The sequence below is a fragment of the Coloeus monedula genome (assembly GCF_965178545.1).
Source record: "Coloeus monedula genome assembly, chromosome: 3".
NCBI classification, from domain to species: domain Eukaryota; kingdom Metazoa; phylum Chordata; class Aves; order Passeriformes; family Corvidae; genus Coloeus; species Coloeus monedula.
In genome coordinates this window covers 112,372,594-112,397,547 of record NC_138783.1, presented here as the reverse complement: position 1 = coordinate 112,397,547, position 24,954 = coordinate 112,372,594, and the positions used below count along the sequence as shown (strand labels likewise).

The window sequence follows — 24,954 nt, the reverse complement described above, 5'->3', positions numbered from 1 at the left end:
ACAGTGAGGTGGATTGAGAACTGGCTGAATGGCAGATCTCAGAGGTTGGTAATCAGGGGCACAGGGTCCAGCTGGAGGCCTGTCACCAGTGCTGTCCCCCAAGGTTCAACACTGGGCCCAGCACTGTTTACCTTATTCATCAATGACCTGGGTGAGGGGCAGATGCCTCCTCAGCGAGTTCTCTGGTAACACAAGGCTGGGAGGAGGGGCCAACACTCCAGAGAGCCGTGCAGCCCTTCAGAAGGACCTCGACAGGAGGGAGAGATGGGCAGAGAACCTCCTGAAATCCAGCAAAGGCAAATGCAGGGTCCTGCATGGGGAAAAACAACCCCAGGCACCAGGATGGGCTGGGGCTGACCTGCTGGGAAACAGCTCTAGGGAGAAGGACCTGGGGGTCCTGGTGGACAATGAGCTGTCCCTGAGCCAGCACCGTGTCCCTGTGGCCAAGTGGCCAATGGGATCCTGGGATGCATTAGGAAGAGCACCGCCAGCAGGTCAGGGACGTGATCCTGCTGCTCTGCTCAGCCCTGGTGAGGATCACCTGGAGTGCTGTGTCCAGTTTGGGGCTCATAAGTACAGGAGAGACATGGAACTCCTGGAGCAGGTCCAGCAGAGAGTGGCAAAGATGATGAAGGAACTGGAGCATCTCACTGAGGAAAGGCTGAGGGAGCTGGGCCTGTTTAACCTGAAGATGGCTTAGAGAGGACCTCATCAACATCTGCAGGGAGGTGTCAAGAGGATGGACCAGGCTCTGCCTGGCGATGCCCAGCAACAGGCAAGAGACAATGAGCAAAAACTGAAACACAGAAGTTCCACTTGAACATGAGGAAGAACTTAACAGTGAGGCTGATTAAGCACTGGAACTGATTGCCCTGAGAGATTGTGGAGTCTCCTTCTCTGGAGATTGTCTGATCACAATCCTCATTAAGGTGGTCTAGGGAACCCTGCTTGAGCAGGGAAACTGCATTAGATGATCACCAGCTGTCCCTTAGAACCTTACCCATCCTGTGATTCTCACTTTGCCCCCAGCAGTTAACAGGGCAAGAGGCTGGGAGGGGACACAGCCGGGAGAGCTGACCTGAAATGACCCAAAAGATACTCCATGCCACAGAGCATCACACTTGGCAATAAAACAACGGGGGTATTTTTCCCAAGGCAGCTGTTCCTTGGGAAGTAGTTGGGCATCCATCAGCTGGTAGTGAGTGATGGCACTTGCATCACTTGTTTCCCCCTACCCCTTCATTTATTAAACTGCATTTATCTCAGCCCAAACAGCTTCTCACTTTTTTCTTCCAATTCTCTTCCCCATCCCACTGACGCAATGGGAGTCTGCGACAGTGGAGACTTCCTTGGCAGTTCAGGGTCAGCCCACCACACATTTCAAAGTACAGCTCATTCTCAGGAAGGAGCAATCACTAAACCTTCTAGTATTAAAAAAATACCATCTTCATACTGAACTAAATGACAAAGTGTGGCTCTTCTCTTAAATGGTTTTGGCTTTAAATGGTATTGTTTAAAAGCATTTTCTCTGGTATTTTTTCCCCCCAACAAAAAAGAATCATTACACCGTGATGTAGTATATGAAAGCTTTTGCTTGTCTTCTGAAAGCAAGAAACATGTGAAGCTGTTCAGGAAGTCTAGTACAATGAACTGAGACCCAGACACAGCTGCTCTGAAAGAGCTGATACCTGGGTAAGCTGTTATATCCAAGAAGTGCTTTTGCAGAACTGAGCAGAAACCGAACTCACAGATGTAGCACAGTTTTACCGATCTGTGGCAGGTAAGTCTACAATGTGGTTTTGAGGAAGCTTCTGGTATTATTCCAAGAAGGCTTCTTATCCAAAATAGGTATGCTTGAAAGAATTATGCCACTGCCTGAAAAGGGAGCATTTTTTGCTATGCAGTGCTCTCCAACCACATTTACTTTGCCAACAGCATTGCCTTCAACCCTCAAAATATTGTTGTACTTCCAGACACACACACAAAAATGTCTAACTTAACTAGAGATCTCCACAAAGACACAAATTCAAATAATTCAGGAACACTACTTCTTACAGAACAAATTCCTTTATTTTTAGATGAACTGATTGTTAATACCATACCTGATTCTGCTGGAGGGGAGGCTGGGACTGTCCATCAGGAGCCTGGCCCTGGCTATCATTCCCTCCTACCGGAGAGCCACGAGTCGTGGCTGTCATACTCGACACAGGGCAGATCTTTGCAATTTTGTCTGCTTATGTAGTTGATGTAAGAGAAGAAATTATAGTCCACTTAGTAAAGTTGAAGTACCAGCATATGCTTGCCTTAAAAAGCTCCAACTCAAGAACATAACATCTTGCAGAGACCATTGCATAACCTGGCGGGGAATAAAAAGACAGTATCCTGTATTAATACATGCATGGAAACACAATCCACACTGGGAAAAGAACATTACAGAAACAAATACACTGCTACAGAGAATCTTCTATATTATACTTAGTGTTTCATTTTATTGAATACAACTGACCACATCACATTTGAAATATTTACCATGATTTTAATGTTCTAAGTAAAAATTACACTTATAATCATCTTTATACCATTGAGAAACTGACACACATCCAAAATGGGTGGCTATTTACTCTGTGTTCAGAATAAATGCATGCAGTGGTTTACTCTGACTCTTTTGTGTCTGAATTGCCACAGTAAATTCTCCATCTGAATTCATGGTGCTGCTCAAGGTCTATGTAGTAATGACCTGATTAAGAGCCTAAAAAGCCAAATTTGTAATCTTTTCCAATACTCTCCACCTGACACTGTCTTAACTGCAGATGTCAGACAGAGTTAAGAGACTGATTCTATCTCAGCTGAGGCTAACAGAGACCCTGCAGCCAAACTATTAGCACATCAGTATTCCCCCAGGGAATTTGATCCGTATTCCCTTTATCCAGCACGTGCCTATGAAAGCCTGGGTCCACTGGCCTTTTGGCCCCACTATGAAGCCGATCCCACCCCCAAAAAGTGGTTTAGCAGATTATATGAAGAAAATTGTGACATCAGATTTGTTGAAATTGTAATGGTATACCAACAGTTCAATATTCACTGTGTTTCAACTTCACTGTATCATATACAGACAAAAACAGTTGCATTAAGTTAAAACAGCAATTCCACTCAATACCACCAAGCACTGTATAACCACAGAAGCTGAAACGTAATTTCCCAGAGCAACTCAGACTTCCAAGCACCACATAAAAGAAAAACAGTTCTCAGAAAGTTAAAAAGACAAGTAAGGTGATAGAAAGAGCTGTATGAGCTTCCAGCAAGATGCATTTGGCAGTGCTGTGTTCCTGATCCAATCACCAAAACCTCAAGTTAACAACTGGAGTGAAATCTCTGTTGTAACACTATGCATATTCCTAAGTGTTTTATTATGATGTCTCATCTCAAGTTAAGTTTCAATGCTGTTATCTTCCTCCAAGACACTTTAAAATCTTTTCTCATATTGTGTGAATTTGCACAGCATTACATATACAATAAAAAATGACTGAATACACTCCAACTCCTCTGCCCAGTCTCCAATATTAACAGTACCAACAAACTTGGAGATCTTTAATAATGTCACTAAAATAATGTTCGCTTTTGAATAAAACTGTATTGTTTCAAAACACTCAACTGCAATCCATCTGTAGCTTTCATAATTCATATTCATAGGGCTTAGTAAGCCTAAGTCCAGAAAAAATGCATTACCAACTCAAAACTTTCTTTAGGAAGACACTGATTTTTGAAATGCAATTTTTAAAATTAATATATTTGGTATTTAATTTGTGGGTTTTTTAAATGCCCTGCTGAATATTTGGTTTTTACTGATGTTTATAAAGATCACTAAGTAGAAAGTACTAGCAAGAGTAAGTGTCCTGCCACATATATATACACATACACACACTGCAGTCTACTGCAGTTCAATGCAGTCAGTTCCCCTGCACTACCTGATGGAGATTCCGAGGTACCAGTGAAATCAAACTGCTGCCAACGTACACAGCACTCTTCTGCAGCCCTAAGCCAACCACCATCACCACCACAATGAACCTTCTTTAATCGCCACTATTCTTCCTTAACAGGGCTGGTTCACGAAACAGCCACATAAAAAACTTGTGCTGGCACAAGGAGTGAGGTAGCATAGAAGCAGGGAAGGGGTAAAACAGCTCATTTCAACAGCAATCCTGGTCCAGGCTGGCTTAAACTGCAGGCAGAAGTGTCCACCGGCAGCTGCAGTTCCACAATAGCTGACACCAAGGACAAGCTGCTTGATCTCATCTCTTCCGTACTCTAATGCTTTGGGCTGACTTATCATGAAGTGAGCTGGTTCAGAGTACCAAAGGAAACAACAACAAAACCCCACCAAATGTAAAAAAACTGATTATTTTTCAGTTTCTTTAATTATCTGAAGTGGAGCACTGCAAGGCCAGAGAGTATCACCCTAATGCCAGCCAGGAAGCCAGGACAAACTGCAGCTCTCCTATCACACTGACTGACATTAGTGTGAATTTACCCTCAGATTTTGTTTCTGTGCTTAGCTGAAGGATGTGGGCAAAGCATTCTTGTAAATTCCATTCTGCTCAAGGCAAGTAACACGATTTAACCAGGAGATACAAGAAAGCTAATACTGAAATAGCCAACCTACTCAAAATCTTGCAAATTCACAAAACGAAACAAAATCTAAGAAAAATATTATGAATTTTGTAGATACTAGTAAATACAAAACATTTACATGAAGGACTAATCTGGTTTTTTCTTCCTCTTATTTAGGGATTGTTTGCTTAAGAGTCTAATCGTGATTCTCTATGCATATTACTTAAATTACATTCCCAGGAAAGCGTATTGCAGGGCTTCCACAGTTTCACTTGTCTTAGCCATGTGCATTAGACAAGGCAAACTTCTTAAGTGAGTTCATCGCCTCTCCCTCCAAATTTGTGTGATGTCCTCAGACAGACAATAGTAACTTCAAGTTATGCTGCAGCTAACTAAAACCACTCCATCTCCAATAAATCATCTGACTGCTTCTTGTAGTATCTGCATGTTCTCAGTTGCAGGGATATTCTTGTTCAGGTATTTTCCTTTTAATTACAGAATATACAAACATACTTTTGTAAATGCAATCATTATCCAATTCATGCAATTTAAACAGTATTAGAAGGAAGTGGTTTACCAGTCCTGTTTTCAGTCATTCATTTACCATTTATGTTTCAGAGAAAACAGCAAACTGCAAGCCCACGGAGAACACACCACTGCTTTAGTCTCTCTAGAACTAATTAACCATGAAATTTTGAATTCCCATCACTTCTTTAATTCAGACTATTCAATTTCAATTTTTTAGAGTTACAATGCACCAAGGTACAGTTTGGCTCAGCTCAAGAATAGCCTTTATACCTATTTATAATTAATTTGATAATTTATAAACAAATGTAAACTGATGCAGTGACATAATTGGTTTTAAGTGTACAGACAGCCCAATATAAACAATTCAAATTACCTGTATCCAGCTGAATTCTAATGGATACTCTATGTTAGTTTTTATATACATCTCATTTCTACTATTTCTGATTTTGGATTCAGCACACTATCACAAAATACACTGAACTGGAAGGGCCCCACAAGGATCATCAAGTTCCACTCCTGGCCCTGCACAGAACCATCCCCAGGAATCACACCATTGACCAGGACTCCCAGGTCCCTTTCTGCAGCACTGCCTTCCAGCATCTCATTCCCCAGTCTGTCCATACATCCAGGGCTGCCCCATCCCAGGAGCAAGCCACATTAAAAAAAAATCATCACCTTTATCCAAAGCTTTGAATGGACACATTGTCAAGGTGCAGATAGATCCCTGTTAAGTGACTGCTAATCAAGCAGTGTATGAGGCTATGAAGACTGAGTCAAATGAATCCCACTAATATTTGCTTTTGAAGCCAACTGAAAAAATTCCTATTTGCCATGTTTTTGCCATCTCCTTACGTCACCCTGATCCACCAACAAATTGTACATGAAAGCCAGCTTTTGCTCCACCTGACTCCTTGGAATTTCAGCAGCACCAGAAAAAGGCAACTATAGACTTTTTGACTCCATATGGCCCCCTTTAGAAGGCACCATCCAGTGGGAGCAGCATTCCAACAGAGCCCCAGCTGCCCAGATGGAGGACACCAGGCACGGCACTGGCCTCCAGGAGGGAGCGGTCTCTGCTTCCAGGCTCAACCACCCATTACAGCTGCACACCTGAACTTCACCTCAGCTTCCACAGTCTGCAACCTCATGGCTATGTGGCAGAATAGGTTAATTTTGTTTTGGGGAGAAATCAAGAACCTTTTCAAAAGTCAGGGGGGAAAAAACTCAGAGGTAGGTTCCTAGATAAGTGGTAAGTAAGAAGCAAATATGTACACAATAGTCTGTTACAGGATAACATGTCACAGCAAACACAAAGGCATGTTACCATATAATGATAAAGGAACAAAAACGATTTTCTAATACAGCTGACTTCTCGAACGGCCTTCATTTGAGTTTCTCCAAGTCTCCTCTTCAAAAGTAACTGAAATACCCCAATACATACAGCCCTTTTCCCTAAATTAGTTACTTATAATACAGAGTCTCAGCAAAAAGCAAATGCAAGGTGCCAGATGACACGAGGCAGACCTCAAAATACACTTTATTATTCATGAGCATTACTTAAGCCCTATCTAGGGGGACAGACCTATTTTTCCTTTAACTAAAGTATTCTGGTCATATACAAGTGACGACATATGTCACAAAATCTACTTTGCCATGTCGTAACAATGAATGCCAGAGTTAAGAGTCTGCTTAACATGTAACAACAGAGCTTTCTAACAACCATAAAGCAATTTATTTACAGAATGATGTTCCCATGAAATGGGAGCTCACAGATGTGCTGCTCCTTCATCACAAGCGTTGTACTGCAAAAAGGCTTAACAGCAGCAACACAAATTCGGGGCTGAAAGGTATCACTGATTTGTTTCATACAGGATTCTAGGAACTGCATTCTTAAAACCTCAGTAAGTACTGAATCATCACAAGGATTATGATATGATTCTAGTTTAAAAATTCTAGACTTCTACCCCATTCCTTTATTTCAACCAGAAGGATTTCTCAACTAGAAACACCTCCCCCAAATCTGTAACACTGACCTAATTCAGTAGTTACAATCTATACACACCCCCACACATTTTCCATTTTCTTTCCTCCCTGTGCCTTGTATCTTTCAGAAAGGAGGAAATTATTAACATAATCAGAATAGAGAACTGGAGGTCGCAGCATTTTGCTCATTAACACTGACATGCACTGAGAGTGACATGCATTCAATGATTAATGCAAAACCTGTCATTAAGCTACTATTCAGTAGAGCAAGAAGTATCTTTCAACATTTAAAAAATACCTGATAAGCAGCAATCAGAAAATGTTATCTCAAATAGCACATATTACAAAAAAAAAACCCCTTTGAATTCCTTATTCTCCTAAACAAATGAGTGTATATGAGACTTAGTCAACTGCATCAGGTTCCAACATTAGTTCAAAGCAATAAATGTCTTAACATCACAGTACAAGACACAATTTGAGTAACTGTAATGGTTACAAACTAAAACTATTCTCTCTGAAAAATATGTTGCTTCAAGTAACTTTTTTCAGTCATCATTCTACATCATATACCTGAAATTAAGACAACTGGGAGCAAAAGTTTCTGGAACACTGAGAACATCTATGTAAACATATAATTCTATTTGCCCTCAAATTCATACAACAAAATAAAGGGAGATTGCTCTGAAACATACTTCAGTTCTTTGAGGATTCTTTTCTCCTTAATTTCAAAACTTGGTGTTGAGACTAAGCTTAGTCTCAACATCTACTTAACAGTACCCAACTTCACCTCGTACAAGATGCTCCTACATGCAGCACTCACATGAGTTTAAGCAAGAGTAAGAGCATAGAAAGTGAACTTCCAAACTGGGAGCCCAAGAAATTATGATCAGAACAAACTGTATTCAAGCCAAGGCTTACAACAGTATTTGGCTCTGCACATCAAGGCAACAAAGCTGACATACTCAAAACATACTAACTTCTTGTTTTATAGCATCTCAAAATGGTTTGGGTTGGAACGGATCGCAGTGATCATCCAGTTCCAACCCCCTGCCATAGAAGGGACACCTTCCACTAGACCAGCTTGCTCCTTTGATCCAACCTGGCCTTGAACACTTCCAGGGATGGGGCATCCACAACTTCTCTGGGCAACCTGTGCCAGTCCTTCACGACAGGAAATCATTTCTTCTTAACATCTAATCTAAGCCTACTCTCAGTTTAAAGCCATTCTCCTTGTCCTATCACTACATGCCCTTGCTGTAAGTCCCCCTCCAGCTTTCCTGCAAGCTCCCTCTCAACACTAGAAGGGGTTCTGTGGTCTCCCTACAGCCTTCTCTTCTTCAGGCTGAACAGCCCCAACCCTCTCAGTGTGTCCTCACAGCAGAGATGTTTCCACATGGAATAACTTCCCGAAAGACTTAAATAAGAAAGGAAACACTTTACATCAAAGAACTACCTTACTTCATCCAATTCATCCAATTCAAAATTCATCCAATTACACCTCTGCAAGCTATGGTGCGAAGTTCACCATCCAATACACTTGTGCACAAAACATTCCCAGTGTTCTGGGAATGCATTCAGCATCCTCCCTTTTCACTTGGTACACAGAACACTTTTACTGAGTATGTTACTCTTTATCATTTGTGCTTTAGGAGTTATGTTTAAAGATGGTTTCTCTGTATGTACACTACTTTTAATTGAAAGTGTATCTATATATATAGATGGTAGTGGTATCAGCTGCTTTTCTTAGCTCTGTGCACTAATTCAAGCAGTCAAGAAATGTTTTATTGCATCACAAGCTATAAGACCTGCAAAACACACATTTTAGATGTATTGGTTCTGTTCTTGAAGTCTACAGCTTAAAAGTTCCTAGCACGAAATCATGCCTTCCTGTATTTATAATTTGGGGCTTCAGAACTAAGGAGGAGATACTATGTCATGTCTAGGAAATGGTGTACCTCTTCTAAAAAGCTGGAGGAAAAGGTAGGTTCTCCCTGCTCTTCCTGATTTTGTTTGTGTGCCTGACTGGCAGTTCTGATTTTTTTGAAAGAAAAAGTGCCAGTTAAAAGTACAGATTGTGTTGCTGTCTGCTGATTTCTCAGTTCTTTTTCTTGTTTGACAAGCCCAAAAGTCAAAGAGAATAGAAGCAGCAATCTTTAAAAGGACATCTTTATTCCCTAACTGCAAGGGAGTAGACAAATAGTTGCAAACCCCAGAACAGCGAGGCTGCCTTGGCAATGGATGGTCTCTCATGTTCTATAATGGGCTCAGATATTTGATTCATCCCACTGCGTTCTCATCTCACTGGGGTAGCTAATTTGTGAGGAGGGTTAACTTTTTGGCTACTTACTTTTTTTCTAGATGTAAAAGTCTGTAATTCACAAGTTTCTTATCAGTTCTGTGACCAAAATGATATGTTTCTATTAGAAGTGCTGAGAGTTACTCTTGCTGCAAACATACAATTGTGGTGTTCACTGGCAGTTGCTTTTGTAAAGTAACTGTGCTTTTTGTCATGTTCACCAATATATACAAAGTTTTCAGTATGCCCCTTTTCCTAGGTAAATGACCTGACACTTGGCTGTGTTAGCGCACATTTTGTTGTGCCAAGCTTACCAGATACCCCACATTACTCTGTGATGTGTTCTCACTGCCACCCCATTAGTTTGGGTACCATGTGCAAGATTTATTAGTAATTTTATGGGTTTATCTGTGTAATTGGTAAAATATTAATAGTATGAAATTGTGAATTGCTAGGTGAAGGGTTTGGCTAGGAATATGTTCCTACTTGTTAAAATCATGCTAATAATTCTGGTTTCGCTCACTAAAGATTCATTTTTTTTAAACCTTTATTTTTTTTCCTGTAAATTTAATCAGACAAGCATGTTAAAATGCAGTACAGAAATTCAGGTAGTCTCTAACATCTTTTGATTCTCCTCCTCTACTCTGCTCTGGTGAGACCCCACTTGGGAGTGCTGTGTACAGTTCTGGTGTCCCCGATACAAGGGTATGGAACTGTTGGAGCAAGTCCAGAGGAGGCCACAAAGCTGGTAAGAGCATTGGAGCATCTCCCTAATGAAGACAGGCTGAGAAAGTTGGGGCTGTTCGGCCTGGAGAAGAGAAGGTTGAGTGGAGACCTCACAGCAACTTTCCAGTATCTGAAGGGGGCTTGCAGGGAAACTGGAGAGCAACTCTTCAACAGGAATGCTAGTGACAGGAAAAGGAGTAATAGGCATGAACTGAAAGAGGGGAAATTCAGGTTAAATATTAGGGAAAATTTTTTAGTTTGAGGATGGTGAGACACTGGAACACGTTACCCAGGGAGGTTGTAAATGCCCAACCCTGGGCAACGGCACCAGTGTTCAAGGCTCCTTTCTTCATGACCAAATCCTTGGACCTTTAACTTGGTAAAAATGTTGAGGTTTGTATGAAATATTGTGAGAGTAGTGGTGAAGCCACTGATAGCACACATCCCAAACTTCGGTTCTGCAATTTATGCAGGAAGGTTTTATTGTTATTTTAGGTTGCATTAGAGTCTACAATGTCTAAGTCAGGTCCTACTTTTAACTAAAGAATATGGGTTTTGTAAATTCCAAAAAACAACCACAGAGTATCTCACTTCTTTTCATGAGTGGGGCTCAAACCCTTAATAACTGTTAAGAACTTTTGTACCCTAACTCTAGCAGAGGATAAACAGAAAATAAACCTCTGAAATTTCCTTAGATGTTGTTTTCTTCTTTTGCTGCAGGCCTCAGGAAGAAATCTCAGGGTTTTTTTAAACACAATTTCATAGGCAGGACTGATGAAGATAAAACTATGAGGTATCTTCTTCCTCCTCCAGTTACAGGAATATTGAGGAATAGAATTATTTTGTTCATCTGCAAGAGACCTCCAACGATCATCTAGTCCAACTGCCTCAGGATTACAGATAATACTAAGTGCAGACAAAAATCTAAAAAAGTTAACTAGGAAAGTTTAAATCAAAACACTCCCTCTGAGGTACTAGAGCCATTTGATGCTGTTTACAACTTCAATTCTTCCTATGGAAGGAAGGAGAGGAACTGACGGTAAAAAAGGAAATAACCCTTCAACATTTTATCCTTGGAAGATGGTGCCGAACCATACTGAGGTCCAAATCCTCACTGATGTTCAATGGCATCCCTAGCCTTGGTTTCTTCCTGAGATACACAAACACATTGTGGCTTCTGTGATTTCTGATGAGGTTCATGCATTCTACCAGGCCACTGGTAAGTGCTGAATGGCTTTTGCTACCTTCATTCTTTCTCAAGTACCTGAAAGGAAGGATAATGGCATCTTGCAGATTTGTCCCACTTGCAGCTTTAAAACATGGCCTTATTTATAGTATATATACTGCACTTAAGGCTTTGCAAAACTCAGGACTATAAATATTTGAAATGTTAGCTAAAGTCATTCAGCCAGTGAATTACGGATGTTACTACAACGTTATTTTTACATGTTACCTACACGCCCCTGATGTGTCACTGTAGCGTGCAGCACCTGAAGCCAATACTGCAACTGGACTGTAAGGATTCCAGTAGAAAAGTGGAGTTTAAAACTGGCCTGCAAAAATCAGGCTCAGCCCCTCTGGCTCCCTTCATGTTCCCTATCAAAAACTTAATGGCTTCTCTAAACTATGTTAAACACTGCACTAAAGAAAATTAATTATTAATTAGTAGTAGTCTTTATATCTAATATTCTGTGGCATTATCAACACATTATGGAAATTTTCACACAAAGTATAAAACCAACCCAACTTCCTGCTTGTTAATTGTAAATAATTAAAGCATGATACAGCACCTAACAGAGATATTAAGCTGGAAGCAGATTACATTCTTGAATCGTGACAAAAATGACTTTGTGAAATACCTAGATATTTTGAAATGCAAGCATTCCCATTACTGTACTAGTTTTAATTTCACTTTTTTTTTTAGCTCTGCTTTTCATGTAATGTTCAATCAGCTCAAACTAAGCACAGGAACCCAAACTCTACCATCAACATTGTCAAGTATCATTTAAATGTCTCTAATACAGAAGAAAGTGATACCAGCATTAAAATTCATGTTTCAATAAGCTCCTTCACAACTGTTTAACAAACTCAGCCAAACTTCCAACTAGTTTCAACATATCAACTGCCTACTCAGGCTGGCGATTTTGTACTGTTCCACGCCAGATAACTGCAAGTAAACATTTTGACATTTTCTTCTGCCTCACAACCATTTCAGTAAGAAGATACTTGTCTGAAAAATCAAGCTTGCACAAGCTCCCTAGAGGTGCTACAAGATGATAGCTAATTTCTTTTAATATTGTCTGCCTTAAACATGCTCCATTCCAACCCAATTCATACAAGCCCATCCTCCTAAGCAGACTGCTCCAGAAATCCCTGAAAACTAGCTACCTGCTCCAGAGAACTTGTGTAACAACTCCCCTTAAAAATCTTGGTCTCTCTACAGGGAAGCAAGAAGTGGCAACAGAACAGAAGTTTTGTCTTTTGTCTTTATGTTCATTCTGCCAACTCAGTGAAGGCTGAGGTTTAATATAAAAGCAAAAAGATAAATAGCAGAGGAGGTTGGAAAGGAACAAGAAGCCCCTAGAACAAAGCAGGGCTGGAAACAGAAGAATTATTTCTACTATATCCACTCCCCCCCACAGAACCAAGAAATGCCACCACTGTACCAGAAACACACTATTCCTGGATCCATAAAGCCTATCAAAAGGCACGTCATAACCTTCTTTACTGAGAAATGCAGGAGGAAACAATCGACTACTACCACATCCTAAGGACTGAGGATGGGTTTAAGAACTCTGTTGCAGCTATCTGAAAACCAGAAAGTCATTCAAAAAAACCACAACCCACCATACACAAAATAAAAAAATCCACAACACACACTACTGCTGTTCTCCCTGCACTGAAATAATCCCATAAACTGCTAAACCCATAAGCCCCCTTGCTAAAGAGCCCTCCCTTCAGTCACAAAACAGACAACAAAGATCCCACTTCTCAGCTGAACCTACTAACAGGCCAGGAGACACAAGATGAACATTGGACCTGTTCTTCTCAGGAATAGTGCTTAAATCAGCACCACGTGAGAGTGACAGAACTCTAATAAGGTGGTTTTGCCACCACAGTGCGTGTGTGTGGATCTCTACTGCTTCTATTGTTGGAATCTCAGTGTGAAACAGCAATCTCATCCATCAGTATAAGTATTGTAGCCTGATACATTTAGAAAGTAAGTCTCACTGTACTTCTGCATGTGAACAAGCCTTAGCTCAATGTAAAGCCTCTAAGTCTACTTGAAATCAGGGAACTCTCCTGACAAGAAGGGAAGGATGGTGATCCTGCTGGCTTCCATCCTAACCACTTTTTCACCACTATGGAATTAGCCCTTGCATCACCACATCACCAGCCAGACCAAGAAGCCAATCTGGCTGAAAAGTAACTGGAGGAATAAAATCATTTTAGTTTTCAGCTGCATCACATGCCATATGAACACTAACAATGGCAGGAGAAACAGGAAGAACACATAACCACGAATAGAACCAACTCTTTCAGCATCACTGCAAATCTCACATGAAATACACCCTAGAAGAGCAGGGAAAGGGAAGCAAACAATACAGATCATTACAATTAGCACATATTTAACTAATATATAACCAAGGTTCACATACATTATAGCACAAATGAATCTTTACAACATAGCGAAGTCAGAAAGACCAAAATTTTTCCCAAGCATAATGGATATCACAGGAAAACGCACACAGAAAAAGCTTTTTAGTAGATGATAAATGCCAGGAATGTCAGTTCACCAACAGCACAAGTTCAGTCATGAAAGAAATATTAAGCAGCCACAGCAAATAATGCCAAGTGCAAGAAGCCTCAGAAAGTGAAGACAACAAACTGTCCTGGAAATTATGATAAAGCCAGTGAAATACTTAGCAGATCGCAATGAGTCAGGAAAATTATTTGGCAGTAATACTTTGAATAATCTCACTACAAGCAGACAACTTAAAGCTACAGCAAGTAATACAGAAGCTGCAAAACACAGAAAGGTGGCAAAAATTTTACTTCTGATGACCGAAAAAAAAAAAAAAAGGCCAGAGTTATAAAACTGTAAGCAAAACTCTACAATTCAAACATTACCTGGAAACTCAGGTTAAAAAAAATGGAGCTAGAGATGACAGAGCATGAGTAGCTGAATACAACAGCTGCATGCACTGTGACAGTCAGCATCTTGTGACTTTTTCACAAGTTTTCATTTAACAAAATTTTGAGTCTGCATGAGAGACAGACACAACATGCTCTCTGTATTTGTCAAGGGCTCAATTTGTCATTTTTCTCCTACCTAATTGGAATTTTCAGAGTAATTTGGTTTCCACTGTAATTTCATTTCCATCAAACTGAGTCCCCTGGGTAAACAGTAATCAACTGAGGCACCAGGAAGAAAAATTGTCCGTTCCTTATTTGTCACAGAAGTTAAATTAAGTTTTATAAGGAAAGAAATATAACTTCAGAAATAAAAGGGAAATCTCTGGCTTACAAGGCAGCTATATAGAACTACCAAAAAGTTAATTCTGTGTCTTGTTCATAAACATTGCTGGAAAACACACAGGTCTTCTTCAGATTAACCTTTTCATCCTCCTCTCATTCTTCTGGGTATTGAGAGAAAGAGAAAACTGAGGAAGAGTGAGGACGTGCAACAGCAACTTAAGCCAACAAAACTGTGTAACACCTGACTATCTAACAAAAACCCACTGAAAAGTTATGACAAGAGGTAGGTTTGAAGTTTACAGCCTCTGTGTCTCAGTTCTTCATCAACAACACAAAAGACAACGCAAGCTTTTTGATTATGTTTGGGTAACGTACAGGATGAGAATGGAAAGAACCTAAAGAACCTATCAAGCGTATTAACAGAGGAATAATTCTACTCAGTATTTAGACTGATGTCACACGTGCACTTACAGAAAGAATTCCAAAGATAAAATACTGAATGACAATCCAATCTATCTGACTGAATGAGTCAAGGATCCAATGGGAGTAATAGTTCCTAATTAAATGGGGGGTGTGGGGGAAACACTAGTTTAATGACAAGCTTCATTCTCCACTTTCTCCATTTTCCATGTTTATGTAAACTCAGAGGAACCTGAAGTTCAAGACCTAGTGCAAGGTCCTACACATGGTTCAGAGCAATCCCAAACACAAGAACAGGCCAGGTGAAGGATGAAATGACCAGCTCTGAGGACAAGGAGTTGGGTGTGTTGGGGGACAAGAAGCTCAACATGACCCAGGCAATGTGTACTCACAGCCCAGAAAGCCAAACATGTCGTGGGCTGCATTCAAAGCTGTGTGGGCAGCAGGTGAAGGAGGGGATTCTGTTCACCTACTCTGCTCTGGTGACATCCCACCCACAGTGCTGTGTCCAGCCCTGAGGTCCCCAGCACAAGAAAGATATGGACCTGCTGGAGCAGGTCCAGAGGAGATCAGGAAAAGGACCAGAGGGCCAGAGCAACTCTGCCATGAAGACAGGCTGAAAGAACCGGGGTTGTTCAGCCCAGAGGAGAGAAGGCTCTAGGCAGACCTTAGAGCACCTTCCCATACATAAAGTGGACTTAGAAAGAAGCTGCAGGGACTTATGACAAGGGCATGTAGAGACAGGACAAGGGGGAATGGCTTTAAGCTGAAAGGGGACAGGTTTAGATGAGCTGTTAGGAAAAAAATCTTTACTGTTAAGGTGGTGAAACACTCAAACAGGTTGCCCAGGGTTGTGGATGTCGCATTCTTGGAAGTTTTCGATGCCAGGTTGGATCACAGGATCCATTACCATAACCCTAAATGGTAAAATATAACAGACCATGATCCTCAATCTTTTCTCAAGACTCTTTACATCATTTGTTTTTAACCACACACAATTTTAAAGCAACTTCACTGAGCCATCTGACAATTTGACTAAAAAACTAATAATAGAGGCACTTTTAAAAATAAGCTTTTAGTTCTGTTGAGAAATCCACCCTGAAATACAAATCCCATGTCTTGATGAAATAGTATGGAAAAAACAAACTTTCCACTTCCATTTATCAAGAACCTGCGCAAGAACAAGGCACCTCAAACATCAATCTCATATCTACAAATGCAGCAAGGCAAAGAAAAAACCCAACTGATTATATGCACCCTGTGACAAGCTGTTGTTTGTAAAGTTGTTTCTAGCTGAGAAAGTGTCTCCAAAGTATATACCCAGCATCACCAACTCTGGGGAAACAGAACATTAGCTATTCAGTACAGACAAGACAACTCTCCTTGAAAGCAGATTACTAACACGCAACCAAGCAGGCAAGTAGGAGCAAACTACAAAAATGTTAACAAATTTTTTTTATTATGAGAAAATCACCAAAAAAATCATGAAAGTATCTTAAGAGAAAACAAACACTTCCACAGCCTGTGTAAGAGGCAAAGTTTTTTATACCTACAGAAATGTATCCCCAAAGTAATGCCTTCACAATTCCTATCAAAGGAAAATTGTTACAACTGAACTGTTTAAATGTCAACATGGTTGCTCAGGCTTCTCCCCCTCCTCTCCATTTCTGGAACGAAGTTCTAAGACAAGAATTTAAATTGATCAAACACACTAGAGAAAATGATTATGTCAAACACATGGAATAAAGAATTCTAGTGGACAGCTGCAATTCAGAACTTAAATGACACACGATGATAAACTCACATTTAAAGCAAATTTTGCTGTCAGGCTAACTTAAAGTAGAACTAAAGGGTTAGTCTTCATTTTAAGTGTGACCTACTACTTATTTATTGTATTTTCACACCCACAAAGAACTGCAATGACTCATCAACACAGCCAAATCCTCAAACTGTATTTCAGGTGTAGCACGGTGTAAGCACATACTTGAAAGCATGAAGCAGGAGAGATTTTGATTCTCTGCTCTCAACTGTTGAGTTATTCACTGCTGGCCTAGATAACGCCCATAACCTGCACAACACCTCAGCCTTCAGTGTGATACTTGTACCTGAGTAAGTGTGACACATATAAACAAACAATGCATTGAGTAGAGGTACAATTTCAACTTCAGAAAAAGATGATCTTCTGAAGTACCATGTAAGGATCAACCAACACAGTGCACTGGAACCTCCAAATAAACTCTTGTATCAGCCCCTAGTTACCAACAATGAAACTAAACTAACCACTATCCTCCTCCAGCTGCCTCCAGGCAATATTTAGGACCAGCATATCCAGAGTTCTGCTGGTCCTAAATATTCATATCATTATCAGGAAAGTGATAGAAAATAAAAGGAACATTCATGACAGGATGAATTACCAAACCTTCCTTCATCTAGTCAAAAAATCTCAGAGTGGTGCAGGTACGTAGAAAATTCCAGCCAGACACCTGCTAACCAGAGGCTGGGACTGATTGGGGTTTTTTCATGGCTGAAAACACATTAGGTTACAGCAAGGTTTCAGTACCACTGAACTCACCTTGCTGCATCCATCCCCATATTCAAAAAACCAAGCAAAAAAAACCCCTCATTTTCCCACTCCTATACATGGAAGGAAAGGGAAAAAAAAAATGGCTTCCCAAATGGCACAAGGGGAATTAACATTTTCAGCTACATCTTCACTAGACGTGTAACAAACTGTCACCCACAGCAACCTGGCTGAACTGCTACAAGAACACAAACTGGAAGCATTTTCAGGTTGTATTCCAGCCTAATTACCAAAACTATCATGAAGACATCCCAACACAGCAAGAGAGCTATCAGGCACTTTACAGATCTGACATTACCACTTCACCTAGGGAAAAAAGGCAGTACATCATCCTAGAAAAAGTCCCACTGCATGAGTGTGTGCACACCCACCATTATAAGCATTCAAGGAAAAGCACATGGGATTTTAAGGTCCCACTGTGGCTAATAAAACACTGTCTGAAGGACAGGTCAAGACATATGGAGGGCTGTGCAAAACTGGAGCCTGAAACTGTAGAACCAGTCACTTGAGTTATAGCTTCAAGCTCCAGAGAATTTGTCACAATTGAAGATTAAAACAAAAAAAAACAAAAAAAAAAAAAAAAAAAGGAATCCTCACAGCTAAAGAATTCAGGAAAACACATTAAAAGGAAACATCAGAAATCATCAAACAATTAACATTCTATTTCTAAATCAGAGATCTACAAAGTCTAAAATTTAGTTTAAACTATAGTTTAAGGTTTTAGTTTATCAAAATTGTAGTCTTTCACCAACCTATTCACGTAAAAATTAAGTTAAATGGATACATCTTTCTTATTTAACTTTCAAATTCATGGACTTGTCCTGTTGAAATTTACTAAAAAACACACTGAAGTATTCTATTGCTAAAACAACAGAAAAACAAAAACCACAGATGACTCAAGGCTCATTTACCAAGATGCCAGCATGTTTTGACAACAATGTTCATTCTCATCTTATATTAAAAAAGAGACTTTTCCTCCCCTCACTGTCAAATTTATTTCTGGACAAGAAAACTGAAGTTCCACCCACAGCCAACATGGGCCTGTCCCCACTATCCCACACCACAGTGTCACCAAGCACACTCCCCTCCAACCAAAAAAGCCTCTCTGGTAACAGAGAGATCATAATTGATGCACATCACTGCTGATTGTTTAGAAGTGCATTGAGTAAGAAAAATCTTTTCTTCCTTCTTTCACCATATCATGCTGTTACAGCTAAGACCACCCTAACACAAAATCAAACCTTTTCCTCCTCCCATACCCAGTCCTGCTGAAGCTCGAGAAAAGGTTAAGCAGCAATTAAATGACTTAAGGATTGAACTCTATGGAATTTGGAACATCCATTTTTCTGTCATTCCGTGTTGCCATTCAATTGTTACAAAAAAGTGCTACTTGTCTTAAAGGGTCTTCTAGGGACAATTTTCTATTACTTGAGTTTTGGGTATTTTACATGAAAGCTTAATGAAAAGACAGCCCTGAAATTCTCTCTGCATACTTTTCATTACTTTGAAGCAGTCATTTGAACACTTCTGTTAAAAAAAAAAGTCTTTTGCAATTTATAGCAGAGAGGACATGAGGAAACTCATGTAACAAGGATGTCTTGCCTTCAACACAGTCTCGAGTCTCAGCTTAAAAACGGAATTTGGAAAAAAAGCACATATCTAAGGAATGATGCAATGTGGAATTCCCCTCTTCTGACTGAATCCACAGCTAAATGCTAACTACCAAACAGTAGGATATGCTGAGATGTTCATGCAAAGATCTACATGCAGGAAAATCGTATTTTTCTGTTGGCAGCTACATGTGTAAGGAAAACTAAATTACTAAACAGGGTTACATAGTGATTTTGCAAGTAGATCAAGGATGCTACAAATAAAAGCTTCCCACAGTTACATTTCTGATAGCTATCCATTACTTCTAAAACAGTCTTCAATTTGACTTCATGAAAAAGAGTTGATAACAGCGGCGTTCAAAATACACCTAGATCTTAAACCAACATGCCATGGATCTCATTTCATGCATCTCTTTTTTTTTCTTGTGTGTACTAACACATGGTTAACCAAAAGCAAGTAATCATTCTCATAGTGAATAATAACTAATCCTTTAAGAAAACTATACATCAACAATGTTCTTTTAAAAAGCAAGCTTGGGAACATACCTGTGTCCCAGTGGTTTTCATGCCCAGCATTATAATTTTTATTTGAAAACACATCAACAACTGGCAAACAAAAAGCCTTGATAATAAGCAGACTGAATTCAACTCGCAAATAAAATGAATAGCTAATGGCTTCTTATAAAACAAAGCCAATACTAGAAAATTCACAACAGAAAATGCAAAAGAAATTGGTTGTGCTGTCAAGCTCCCTTAAGAAAAAAACCACAAAAACCAAAAGAGAAGCAAAAAGATTTCATATTAAGTCACAACTGGCTACTCTAAGACCTTACTTACTTTCCTCCTATCCTCTACAGTGCAGACAGTTATTAACAGCTCTCCTGTAAGGTTACCAACACCTCATTTTAAATTACTTTACCAACCCAGATCTACAGAATGTGCTCAATGCACTGATGGGCTCAGGTGGACACTGTAATGTATCAGAAAGGCAGCAGTTGACATTTTGAGGATGCAAAGTCATGACAGAACAGCTTTCTGCCCTGCCTATCTACTGAAGACTCTAACCAAATACCTAAATCACCAAGGGCAGGAGAAACCTCTGTTAACCATTCTCAAGTCATGTTCTAGCCTGAAGCATACGAAAGCCATCCAATACAACATAACTGTTCCAAAAAGGGAACTTACAATGAATTACAGTTTCATAATAACAGTGGGAGAACTTTCAGACATTCCTACATTAGTAACAGAACAAAACCTAGATTTAATACATGGTAAAAAGTCACTGTGTTTTTCTAACACGTGAATCTGAAGTAGCTCAAACTTCCCAGGTAGAAAAATTCAAGTCTCACTGCATGCAAGTACATGCTTATAGAAGACCTTTCCCTCCTTCACCTCTGCTATGGAATACCAGAACAACGTTTAGTAATGTAAAAAATAATGTTGTGTGTTTACAGATCACAGATATCATGTGTGATATAAGACAAGTCTATAGGAACAGCACACAACATTGCCAGCTTTGCAAAAGACAAGGACTACAATGCAAGACAGACATTACCAAGCTGTGTTCCCAAAACACACCTTGAAGTACAGCTTTAAATTTAGAATTCTGATTTTAAACAGGGGTGATCCAGATAATAAAACTGGGTGCAGCTACACAGAGGTTGAAGGGAAGACACATCCATGTAAGAAAAACTTAAGATACCTGCACAAGAGAAACCATGTCCACGTGTTCAGATTACGATTAATGCTACCATCCAGGAAACAACTGTCTACAGGACACAAAAGCCTTCACATTTACAACTTTTCAAAGGAACGAAAAATCCAGCGAAGCTTCTTACATCTTCAGATAACCACTTCACAGTGGTCTCTGCAAGTGCTGGATAAGCAAGGCTCTTGTGATTATAAGAGAAAGAATTAAAGTAAGTGCTACAGCTTCAGGGGTTTTGAAGGGTTAGGACTGTCTTCAAAAAAAATCCTGATTTAAGTCAAAAACAGTAAGGGATGCCTTTAATTCATCTACTTCACGAATGAGGCTATCCTGATCCAAATGTTTTCAAAATATACTTATTGTTGATCTCTTAGAACAGATAAAACAGTATTTCTTAAAAAAAAAAGTGAGTAAATATATACACACGCATGTACATATATATTTATATACATATATATAGATATATTTCTACACTCAGAGTATTGCCCAACACAAAAGTACTTTCCATTAAAATATCTGAAATAAGTTCTGAACTTGTCTAAAACAGAGCAGGAAGGGCAGAAATACTTTCCATGGAATTTAATATACTTTCAATACACGCCTGACAGAAACTGAACTTCAAAGCCATTTAAAAATGAATTGTTCAAAATAATAAATAAATTAATTCCTATCCATTCCTACCCAAGACTGTATTCATACTGGAAGGTCCTAAACTAATTTTAATTTCAAATATAAGATGTCTTGGAACAAAGGTATTAAAGGTACCTTTATTTCTTAGACATCTATTTAATTTTACAAAACAGACACTAATCACTATTTTAGTTTATTTTGAGTGTCTCAACTATGAATTTCATAATATTAATAAAACGCATAAACATAAACATGTGCCTTTAGAACACAGAGTAGTTGCACTGGTCTGTTTCTGAGTACAAATGCACCACAATGTGGGGAATATAAACGTTTATGTAAGGGTGACAGTGTTCCACAGAGACAGAAAACAGTTTTGCTACCACTGTCTTTATTGATTACCACCTCCAGATGTAGTCTTCCTGTCAATTCCATGGGCAGAGGAATTGCCACAAGGGCAAATTCTGCAAGACATGAAGCAGCAGCCAGGCAAGATTAAGACAAAAGCTTCCCAAACGTAACATCCTGAAGACAAACTACACAAAAGTAAAGTACAAGACCCACTGGAGAGGGAAAAGTTACTATGGTACAATCTTACATTTATTTCTGGTTAATTCCCTCCCCAAAAACATGCTGATAATTTGAGTTTCTTCCACTGCAGGTTTATGATTATGTTTTTGGGTTCTGTACACAGCTATCATTAAGCATCACTGTTGCCCAGGGTATTGCAACAGAATAATCAATACATGTTCTTGGTATTAGCTACTGTAGTTTGCTGGTTTAAAGAATAAACATTATTTCAACTCCAAGAATCAAAAGCATTATTTTAGAAAACAAAACAAAAAAAAACCCCAACTCCCTCATGTATGACTTGGGTTTTGCTGAAATAAATATGCAACTTGATCAGCAACATTTTCAGTGGGGAGGCCTAACAATTTCTCAAGTAAAATATGAAAAAAAAAATTCCAAGTATAATATGAATAATAAAGTTAGCTGCCTACAGCTTTCAGTCACCCCTAAATCTTTCTTACTAGGCACACTGTTTCAATTTCACAATCAATAAAGGTCAATCCCCCAAACACCCATCAATAGCCCTTCCTAAACGTAACAATTTTACCACCAATTTATCATTCATCTGAGAAGCTGCTGAAAAACACAGGTTACGTGGTCTGCCTGTCATAGCAAGTGTTGCCACAAGTATACTGAAGAATGCATAATAGTATCCCAATTCAACAACTTTTTATAAAAATACAGGCCCCAGTTCTGCAAGTAGGTCAGCAAAAGCAGGCCTTGTGCTGGCTTTGAGCCTGCGACTTCAGAGGGTCTTTGGACTGACACAAACGTCCAGTTATATGAACACAACTGCAGAACTGTGAGTATAAACCGAGTCGTACTGATAACATGAAGACAGCTGAGACAGACACAATATGTCTGCAGTGAGCCTGGGAGTCCCTTGAACATTTAATTAGAACAACTCTTTTCTGAAAGGTTCTTTTTTTCCTGTACAGTTGCAAGCTACTGCAAATCTTCAAAATACCTAACTGGACTTCTGAAAGAGCAACCTGAAAATGAAATATGGCATCTTAAAAACTACCCCAACATTTTTGGATGCTTCTACAAGAAAAAAAATCACTTAACAAAACAAATAATTTTCAAAAGCTACTCCCACTGTATACAAACAAAGCTGCACGAAGTGGGACGGCACATGTTAACACGGTGGTAACTAACACACAAAAACCCCAACAACCCATCCAACTGCTGAAATCCCGTTTTCTCGAAGACAATAACAGAGAGTATCTACGGCCAAACTACACGCAACTACCCCTGCCGCACACGTCGGGCAAGGGGAGAGGGCTGTACTGCCTAAAATAAATCGCTACAGACAAGCCCTAAGACACAACTCCGAGGAGAAGCAGCGCGGTGAACTAGAGGAATTAGATGAAATGCCTCCAACGTTTTTCGTACATGGAAGCCGGGCCGCTGGAAGCCGAGGCCAGAGGAGTGGCCTACGTGTTAACAGTGTTTACAGCGGGCGTGAACGAGCTGGTGCTGGTGGATTTCATTGAGACCGTCGGGAAAGCGCCTCGGCAGGGCCTGATTTCCAGGCGTCGCCCGGGCCTACGCGGCCCCAATCACTCCACCTCAGTAATGGCGTTCGGGCAGAAGGGAAGCGAGAACCAGGGGAGGCGATGCCGGTGCAGCGCTGTGGGGACGCACCGGGCCCTCCTCAGCGGAGGGGGCCGGCCAGAGGGGCCCCGGCGGGGCGGTCAGAGCCCCCCGTGGGCGCCGGGCGCTCCCCCCCGCCGGCAGCCAGGGATGAGGAGCCGTCAGCCATTTTCCCTCGCCCTCCAAAACACGGCGGTGCGGGGCCGACACGCCGGGGCTGCGAAGGAGGCGCTGCCGCCGCCTTACGCCCCGCGGGTCCCGGGGAGCTCCGTCCTTCCCCCCCGCCGCGCCCCGGCCCGCGGAGCCCCATCCCCGGGGAGCACAAACAGCTGCCCGGCCCCGCCCGGGCACCGCTCCGCACTCACCCCCGCACCGCTTCCCCTCGTCCCGCGGCGGCTGCTGCGGCGGCCCAGAGCCCTCCTGGGCGCTGCCTCATGCCCGGCGGCCGGCGGGGCACGGTCTCATGCCAGGCCGCGGCTCTGAGGGGGCGGCTCCGCTTTCCCCGGTTCCCACTCGGTTGCGCTGCGGCGGGAAGCGGGAGGGCAAATCCGGCGCCGCTGCCCGCGCTCCGGGTGCCGGCCCTGAGCGCTTCTCTCTCTCTGGGGCGTTTTTCCTGCGTCACCAGCTGCTGCCCGGCGGCGGCGGCGGCGGCCCTGCCTGGGCTCGGGCTGGGGCTGGGCCGGGGCCTGCGCGCTCCGCTCCGCCCCGTCCGGGCACCGGGCGCACGCGGGGGGGGGGGGGGGGTGGGCGGACGCGCGCCCGGGGCTCGGCCGGGCGGGGGTGGCCGGGCCGGGCGGCGGGAGCTCCGCGCTCAGGGCTCGGCGGTGCCGGGGAGGCAGCGCGGAGGGAGGCGGCGGCGGCGGCTCCTCGCGCTCCCGGCGGCGGCGGCGCAGCCGCGTCTGGCGGGGCCCCGTGGGCAAGATGGCGGCGCCGGCAGCGCCTTCCGCGCCCGGCCCAGCGCGGCGGCGGCGGCGGTTCGGCCACCCGAGCGCGGCGGTGATGCGCTGCCCGTGTGCCCGCCCGGGGCTGCCGCTCACGGCCGGCTCCCCTGTGTGTCGGTGTGCGGGGCGGGGGCGGCGGTGAGGGGATGGACAAGGACTGTGGGGGGACACACACGCACAGACACACACACGGCCGGCGGCGCGCGGGCGCGCGCGGGGCCTGTTTCGCGTCGGTTGGGCGCGCGCGCGCTCTCCATTGTGGCCCGCGCCGCCGGGCGCGC

General features: G+C 41.8%; 1 protein-coding gene across 3 annotated transcripts in view; it reads right to left on the bottom strand.

Moving 5' to 3' along the window:
• USP9X (ubiquitin specific peptidase 9 X-linked) overlaps window positions 1–24,417 on the bottom strand; it is a 101,371-nt gene extending 76,954 nt beyond the window's left edge. For all 3 annotated transcript variants that reach the window (XM_082277900.1, XM_082277901.1, XM_082277902.1), the window contains exons 1-2: window positions 24,098–24,417; window positions 2,103–2,356 (exon numbers count right to left, since the gene is read on the bottom strand). In XM_082277900.1, coding sequence (XP_082134026.1) covers window positions 2,103–2,198 — 96 coding nt within the window. In that variant the 5' untranslated portion in view covers window positions 2,199–2,356; window positions 24,098–24,417. The remainder of the gene's footprint in view (window positions 1–2,102; window positions 2,357–24,097) is intronic.
• Between the last annotated feature and the right edge of the window lie 537 nt (window positions 24,418–24,954).